Here is an 8,373-nt window from a genome sequence, read left to right as displayed (position 1 = left end):
GCGAAATACACTTGAGTTCAAAATCTTCCTTAACAATTGAGAAAGATGAGTTGATCTCATAAAACTGTAATTGTTATCTCTTTTAAGCAATATTACTTAAGTGACAGCAGTATTTTATTTTTATATATGTGTATGTTACTTGTATAGTATAGTTTAAGTTTGACTAAAAAACTTTAACCAATCAAGACAAAGAGATTAACCCGAATAGCCAATCAGCGCCTGAGTTATATTTCGTTACTACCAATCAGCGCCCAGCAAGATTTTATATGAAGGTATGGCGGTATCAACAGTTCTTAGCAAAAGTGGTGATTGTCGACGCTAATATTTCGTGGTAATTACTTGCAGAAGACTTCACGATGGCTCACCAGAGTCAAGGTAATAGTGCTAGCAACACGTGGTATCAAACATTTACTTTGTTACGTTGATTATTTGTTTTATACTCTTGTATGATGGGTAGTTTGTGCGGGAACCGGACCTTGATATCTCAGTGGTGGGGATCAGCTGATTTTGATTGACACCTTTTAGCTGATATGTTGAGATAAATATTTTTTATAGCTATTGCCTGTTGGGTTGTATCGGCTCAATAAATACACTTGCGCATTGTGGTTAGATTAGCCTAGTATTTCTAGGCCAACGTGGATTATCTAGGTAGATACCTAGGTAGGTAAGCTTCCAGGCCTAGAATTCCGAGTAGGGGTCAGATTAACATGGGGATTCCAGGGTGAGCAAGACCCCTCCCCCCTCCCCGCCGTGTCAGGGAACAGTGTCTAAGGTTAGTTTAGGGTAAGGTAAGCCTTGTCAAATCGTATTCACTCTGAAAGGCCTACTACTGAAATGAATAGGTACTACTAGGCTACTTCCACGACCAATGACGCATGATTGGTGTCCATCTCCGGTTTCGAGATGTGTTTGCTACTAAAATACTTTTTCTGGAAGGTGAATCAACAATTGGGTAAGATTGGCCCAGGTAGTCCACTCTATTGTTTACCCTACAGTAGCTAGGTATCCCGGGTTTACAGTTTTGGGTGGCCAGTTTTCACGGTGACCCCCAAGTTTTCAGGGCCCAAATCCAAGAGAAAGTTGATGTTTTGGCATTGTAACATGTGGCAACAGAATGGTTAAGCAATTATAATTGATTATTTATTGAATAAAAATCCACACATCTGGGCATACCTAGTATTCAAGTAGAATATGACATTATTATTATTAGTATTATTATTAAAAGATAAAACAATTTTTGTCTGGCTCAAATCTTTAGTTAACCTAATGTCCACATAATCATCAACTGTTTTGATAAGTAATTAAACAAATGGTAAATTTTTAGTTTCAGCCAAATTTGGAAAAATGCAATAAAAATATATTTGTTGCATCAGAAATAGTGTGGTTTCAATGAATTTAACGTTTATTTTGACTGCAAACCAACCGATTTAGAGATTTACTATGTATACCCTAGTTCATCCCACCAAACCTTACCTAGGGCCCTGTACCCCTACCTAGGCCTAGCGGGGGGGCTCCGCCCCCCTGCGACCCCCCCTTAAGGCCACAGTGATTTTCGGGGCACTACCGAACCTAATACAACCACCTAACCTTACCTAGGGCCCTGTACCCCTACCTAGGCCTAGCGGGGGGGCTCCGCCCCCCTGCGACCCCCCCTTAAGGCCACAGTGATTTTCGGGGCACTACCGAACCTAATACAACCACCTAACCTTACCTAGGGCCCTGTACCCCTACCTAGGCTAGCGGGGGGGCTCCGCCCCCCTGCGACCCCCCTTAAGGCCACTACCTAACATCCATCAAACCAAATCCAAAGTGATGGTACTGCTGTATACATCGTTATACTACCACCATTATAATATACTCTATAAATTAATGAAGCTTACCTTAAACTGTTGGTTGATAAAAATGTGCTGCTGCTTTGAGGGAAAACGTGAAGCCGTTGCAAGGTTCCCTGACATGCAACTTAAAGTAGGAAGTGGCCAGGTACCCGACGACCACATTGCACTGCAAACAATCGGTAGGAAATCGAAGGTCTGTCAAAATTAATGCCAGAAGGGCCAGCCACTACCTCTGCCATAGGTACAGGAAGACAAAATGCCGTTTTTTGCTTCATTATTCGAGTATTCAGTCAAACAAGGATACAGTGGACACTAGACAGGTAACTTTATTACTCCGCTGAAATGCTAGTGAAACTTAGTTTTCGACTCAAGTCATTCGTAATTGGTTATGAAACCCATGACGTCATAACGATGTCACACCTCTCAGCCAATAATGAGTAACTGGAACTGCTTTTGTTTGCGTAAGAAAGTAAGTTAGAGGGCTCATTAAAAGTAAACATTACCGTAGAGGAAACACCTCTCCCGACTTAGGAAAAATTCGATCGGTAAAAACTTAATCTTTTTTTTTCTCTGTAAGTATGCATTAGCGACAATAATGTATTGAGAAGAAGTGTTTTGTTATCACGTGCTTTACTCGGGAAAATATCAATATAATAGATTTCCCATAATGGTTGAAACTGAAATAATACCAAACAAATAAACTGAGGTTTTATTGTAGTGTCTTACCGAACATTATAGAGCCGTTTGATTTCCCACGAGCGGCAGGATACTAAATTCAAATTTAGCACGTAGGCGTCGCCAACACTGGTGGTGATGACGTCATCTCCCTCCACTCGCGGGAGAACCAGGTACAACTGCCCAGGTGAATCCAATTCTTTTCCTGCCGGCGTCCGGTGAACATCGGTGGTCGGTGCGGTTGGATGACTTTGCTTCGCTTTTTTTCTTGTGAAATTGATCTTCGGAATTGGTGAAGTACCTCTTTTTGGCGTTGTTGTTGTTTATTTTTGCTTTTTATTTAGGCGTTGCCATGTCGGATTCTAGTTCCGTCGGGATCCTCGGGAGTTAGGTTTTGCATCTCAGGATGTAAAACTAGATTATCCAAGTTAGAGTATGATTCTCACACTAAATGTGTTAAGTGTAGGGGACAGGTTTGTTCAGCAGATCGAACATGTAACGAGTGTAGTGATTGGACTGATTCTCAATGGAAGTTTGTTCCGACACGGCATACAAACCTTCGGTCCTTTTACAATAGGAAGGTACTAGCGGCAGCTGGATAGGTCGTAAGCTTTCGAACAAGGGGTTCGGTAGTTAACTGCTTGTCCGACAGGCGCGCAGCGCGCGACTGGGAGGTAAACAAATACTTTTGCTTTCGGCCTGCTGGCGTGCGGTGGACGTGTATCATCGCTCTTCTTGCCCGCTTCATCGTCGTTTTGCTTTCGCATGATTGTGTTTTTCTTTTTCTATGTATCTAGTGAAACTGAATTGTAAGTACAATCATTTCATTGAATTCAATTGTGAATTAAAGGATCTTGGTTCACAACGCCCTCCGATTACCGAGGTCCGGGACTGAGGAAGGGGGGCCCGTAATTGCGGGAATTCATTTTCCCAGAATGATCCTCGTAAAACAAAAAATTGTGTATGCTCGGTGCCGAGGGCGGGAGCGCTCGCTCCAGAGCGTATATTGGGTTGGAAATGGTAGTATGAAAAATGAAAATCGTAAGTAAGTGCTCTTTCATTTATATTTTTGACCTGTATGCCCGTTGCCGAACGAATGCGCTCGGCACGGAAACTTAGTCAGTATGAAAGTGGAATCGCAAGTACAGTATTCTTTTTCATTTTCATATATATTATTGTAGCAATACTCATTTTGGATCAGTTTCCGAGCTTACCCGGAGATTGATCCTTCCCCCTTTTATTTTGAATGAAGTGAAATCGCAAGTGCAGTTCTTTTTTCATTTTCATTTTTTTATTGAGATTGCATTGTTGACTGGGATCAATGTCCGCTATTCACGGAATTGATCCTTCCCCCTTTTTTATTGTATGAAGTGAAATCGCAAGCGCAGTAGTCTTTTGTTTCATTTTCATATATTTGTTGATTGCATCAATTCATTATGGATCAAGGTTTCCAGAAACCTTGATCCATAAAGGTAAGAAATGAAACCTTTCACCCTTGCGCTCGGTACCGAGGGCGCAAATGCGCTCGATCCGAGCCATTTTTCATTGTGAAGTGAATCGTTTTGCAAGATGCATTTTCATTTTGTTCCTTATTATTGATTGCATCAATATTACTTGGTTCAAGTTCCGCTCAGTCAGGGAATTGATCCTTATGCCTTGTATTCGTGCCGATGGCACGATTGCTCTAGGGCTCTTATTTTGTTGTTGGGTACATGGGTACTGTGCGGGGGTGGGGAACGAGACCCCCCCCCCGCTCAGTTCCCACAGATGGCTCTTCCCCTTGGGGGGGGGGGGGGGGGGAGGTTATCGGCGTTCTTCTCCTCGCCCGATCCGTCCGAGCGCGGGGGAGGGCGCTCGGGTGCCCTATGTACAATTGTATTAGGGGTCTTCCACTCGTTCGGGAGGGATCAAACCCCCGCACGAGGGGATTTCCCCCCCATTAATCGCTACTTAATATTATTATTTCCGCAGGTGCTACTGCCACGAGCGTGGACCTTGGTGAGGTATGGGGCGTTCTTCCAATTGCAGAGCGTGCTGGTGTCCAGGGGCTGCGGTTCTATGTCTGGGCCTACTGCGGTCACCCATGGAGTGGTGACCACGCAACCAGGTGACGACGTCCCTCCTCACCTGGTGTACTCGCCTCACGTGGTAACAGTCTTGCCTACAGCCGCTGTGAAGTGCCGTTCGCCGTACCGAGAGGGGGGCGTGCCGCCGCCGCTCGTGGTTGCCGCGCTGCAGCGACCACACTTCCACTGCCCTAGATCTCGCCCCTGGACCTGCCGCCGGTACCAGGATGTTGCTGGCTGCTGCTCCACTTCCTGTGTTTCCGGTGCTGCCTGCCGTACCTGCCGATTCTGGGCTGACTGTCCATGCAGTTACTGCGCTGGCTGTCCCTGCCGTTGCTGCGCTGGCTGTTCCTGCCGTTGCTGCGCTGGCTGTCCCTACCGATGATGTGCTGGCCGTGCCTGCTGTTCCTGAGATGCCCATACCTGCTGATGTCGTCCCTGTTCGTGGTGGTACTACCCCAGACTTTGGTCTGTCTGTACAGGTGCGTCCGGGCCCTGTGGCTTTGGCTACAGCAGCCCCGGCTCCGCCCTGGATAGCAGATCTTACGTCTGTCCTGAGGAAGCTGACGAAGAAGAGGAAGAGGAGGTGGTCGTGGTCGTCGTCTTCATCTTCTTCATCGTCGTCGGCCGCCGCCTCTTCCCCTTCGACTTCTAAGCTTTACAGCCGAGGAAGAAGAAGGTCGCCTCCTCCCCTCCTAAGAAGCTTCCTCGGGAGCTTCTCGGGACCCCCGTCTCACCTCGGTGGGACGGGAGGGTTCCTTCCGCTGGTCCTCCTGCTCCTTCGGGAGCGGGGGGCCCGTCTCTTCTTCCGAGCAAGGAAGAAGACCTACGGGGACCAGAGTGGGGTACCGGCTAACACCGGTAACTCCCTCGCCTGGTGTCAGTGGTTCTGCCACTGCATCAGGGTCCGTCTCGGCCTCTCGTTCGCGGGAGGTACCGAGTGTACGGTCGCCTACCAGCGACCGTGCAGCCAGGAACCAGACCTCTGAGTCACCGCTCAGCGTCAGGTTCACGGCACGGGGCGGAAGACTGGTGACAGCCGCTCATGCGACTCTCACCAGACCAGCTCTCACTCTCGCGTGTGAACAGCTGGCTACCCGGGGACGTGACGGTCCACGACCGACCACGGGCTGAGGCTGGGAAGAGGTCCTCCCCCGTTCGCCGGTGCCAGCCACGGCTGGAACCAGCGACGTGACGTGCTGTGAGGACAAGCACCGGTCTCACTGCGACAGTGGAGCCTGCAGGTCGCCTGACCGTCGCTCTCACAGAGAGCGATCGGGTACGGCAACAGCACCAGACCTCCTTCTGACACTCGAGATCGGGGCCGCTGTGCTCAGTCCAGCCGTTCTCCACAGCGAGACGGTTCGACCAGGCCTGCAGCTCGATCGTCACCGCGGGTTGACGATCACCTGCAGCCCTCCAAGCCTGCTGGTTCTGCCAGCGAGCGACGAGGGAGCGTCAGGTCTGCCTCTCCCGTACCTTCAACCTCCTCGGGTTACACCGGGAGGAGCGAGGTATTGAGGAGTGATCGTGAGGGGTGCGCCCCTCATGATCCCACCACGACGCCCTACGTGCCAGGCACGGTTCTTGGCCACCGCCAGGACGTATGCGCAAGTGGTATGGGGAAGACCGAGAGGGCTGTCGCTGTTCCCCCTTCTTAGGAGGAAGGTTCTCGGAATATGCTCTTGTTCGAAGGGCTTAACGGTCCCACTCTGCAAGATGCTGTGACTTCCGAGATCCAGAGGAACTTTGCCGAGGTTACGGCGCTGATTCGTCAGCACAATGACCTCGGGGAAGGATCGCCGCTCCCACCACCAGCAGAGCCAACGTCTCGGCTCGAGTCGTTTTGGGGCCCGAGAGGGAATCCAAATCGACGGTGGGTCTGCCGCGATCGGAGCTTGCCGACTGGGTTGAGCCAGGTAGTCTCTCGTCTCCGGGAAAGAAGGCTCTCTCGGTTCTGGACGGTCGAACAAGCTCCTTCACCTCCCATTACTGCGGACAGAGGCGTTTCTACGCATGTCTTTCGGACATCGTATTTATATATCCCTTCGGTCCCTCCTGAGGTTTCGACCTCGACGAGGACTGGAATGAGTCGGAGCGGTATCGGCTCTCTCCTGTCAGGTCTCGATCAGCCCCAACCAGACGACGTTCACAGTGGAAGGACGGCATTCCCCCTCACCTGCTGCTGGAAGTGGAGGGGGTGCCTGGCCAGCCATTGGGACCCGGTCCAACAGCAGGCGTACGTTCCAGGGGCATCGAAGGACGTAGCATTGAGACAGGAGATCAAGACCATGCTGAGCAAGAAGAACTGTAGAAATCGGTACGGATCAGTCACCGGGCTTTACAGCCGACTCTTCCTGGTGGAAAAGTCTACGACAGGCTGGCGCCCAGTGATAGATCTCTCTCCCCCGAACCGGTTGGTTCGCCAGACCCGGTTCACGATGGAGACGGCACGCTCAGTGCTCGACTCTATCAGGGAGAACGATTTCATGCTTTCAGTGGACTTGAAGGATGCGTATCTACAAATACCCATTCATCAGTCCTTCGGAAAAGTACCTCCGCTTCATCCTCGACGGACGGTGTACAAGCTCAGGCCACGTTGCTTCGGTCTCTCAAACCGCCCCACAGGTGTTCACGCAAGTGTTCACTCTGGTGTCTGCTTGGGGCCATTCGCACGGGATATGTCTGATGGGGTATCTCGACGATTGGTTAGTCCTGGCGAGCTACCGCTCGCAGTTGCTACAGGACAGGGATCGACTGCTCGAGTTCTGTCGCGATCTGGGGATCGTTCTGAACTTCGAAAAGTCCGATCTCGAGCACAAGCAGAGGATGAAGTACCTGGGTATGCTGATCGACACGGTAGCAGATTCAGGGAGGCAGCTAACCAGTTCCTGTCTCAGCAGGAACAGGTAGCTCAGCAATGGCAAAGTCGTGATCGGACACCTGTCGTCACTCGGGAAGCCAGTCCCTAACGTGGCGTCTTCACCTGCGGTCTCTTCAGGGAGACCAAAGGAGAGTTGGTCACAGGCGACGGATCCCCCAAGCCTTCCATGGTCACTGACACAGGAGGTGAGGCAGGACCTAGCCAGGTGACTGGACGACAGGAACCCCTTAAGAGGAGTGCCTCCGCGCACTCTCCCCACCCCCCGGACATGCAGCTGCCTTCAGACGCATCGACCGAGGGATGGGGTGCACACCTGGAAGAGTTGCGGACTTCAGGAGTGTGGTACGAGAACGACAAGCACCTTCACATCAATGTACTGGAACTAAAGGCAGCGTTCCTTGCTCTCCAAGAGTTCCAGGACCGCTTGATGGGACACTCAGTGGTGTGGATGTACGACAACCACGGTGGTGGCTTACGTCAACAACAGGGGGGGCCTAGTGTCTCTCCCGTTGTATCAGTTGACTCGGCAGGTGCACGAGGGGGCCGAGGCACACTCAATAGAGCTGTCGGCACACTACATTCCAGGGAAGGAATGTAGTAGCAGACACGCTCAGCCGTCGGGATCAGGTGATAAGGACCGAATGGTCTCTACACCAGGACGTGGCGGAAAGGCTCTTCGACCTGTGGGGGCGACCAGTCGAGGATCTGTTCGCCATCCGGCACATCAGGAAGCTCCAGGTGTTCTTCTCGGCCGTGCCGGATCTATGGGGCAGCTGCAGAGGACGCTCTTCAACACCCGTGGGACAACCTCTTCTCCTATGCCTTTTCCCCGTTCAGCCTGATTCGCAAGGTGATCAGTCGAGCACTGGTCATCCCGAATCTCAGGATGATCCTGATGGCTTTCCAAAATGGC

At 50.7% G+C, this 8,373-nt stretch overlaps 1 protein-coding gene across 1 annotated transcript in view; it reads left to right on the top strand.

Moving 5' to 3' along the window:
• The first annotated feature begins 254 nt into the window (after positions 1-254).
• LOC135213847 (ras GTPase-activating-like protein IQGAP1) overlaps positions 255-8,373 on the top strand; it is a 201,387-nt gene continuing 193,268 nt past the window's right edge. Inside the window, exon 1 of the mRNA XM_064247950.1 lies at positions 255-375. Within this exon, the coding sequence (XP_064104020.1) occupies positions 357-375 (19 nt within the window). The 5' untranslated portion in view covers positions 255-356. The remainder of the gene's footprint in view (positions 376-8,373) is intronic.

Source organism: Macrobrachium nipponense, chromosome 43, assembly GCF_015104395.2.
Source record: "Macrobrachium nipponense isolate FS-2020 chromosome 43, ASM1510439v2, whole genome shotgun sequence".
Classification (NCBI taxonomy): Eukaryota; Metazoa; Arthropoda; class Malacostraca; order Decapoda; family Palaemonidae; genus Macrobrachium; species Macrobrachium nipponense.
Note: the sequence above shows the minus strand (reverse complement) of the source record. Positions and strands in the feature narration are given on the sequence as shown.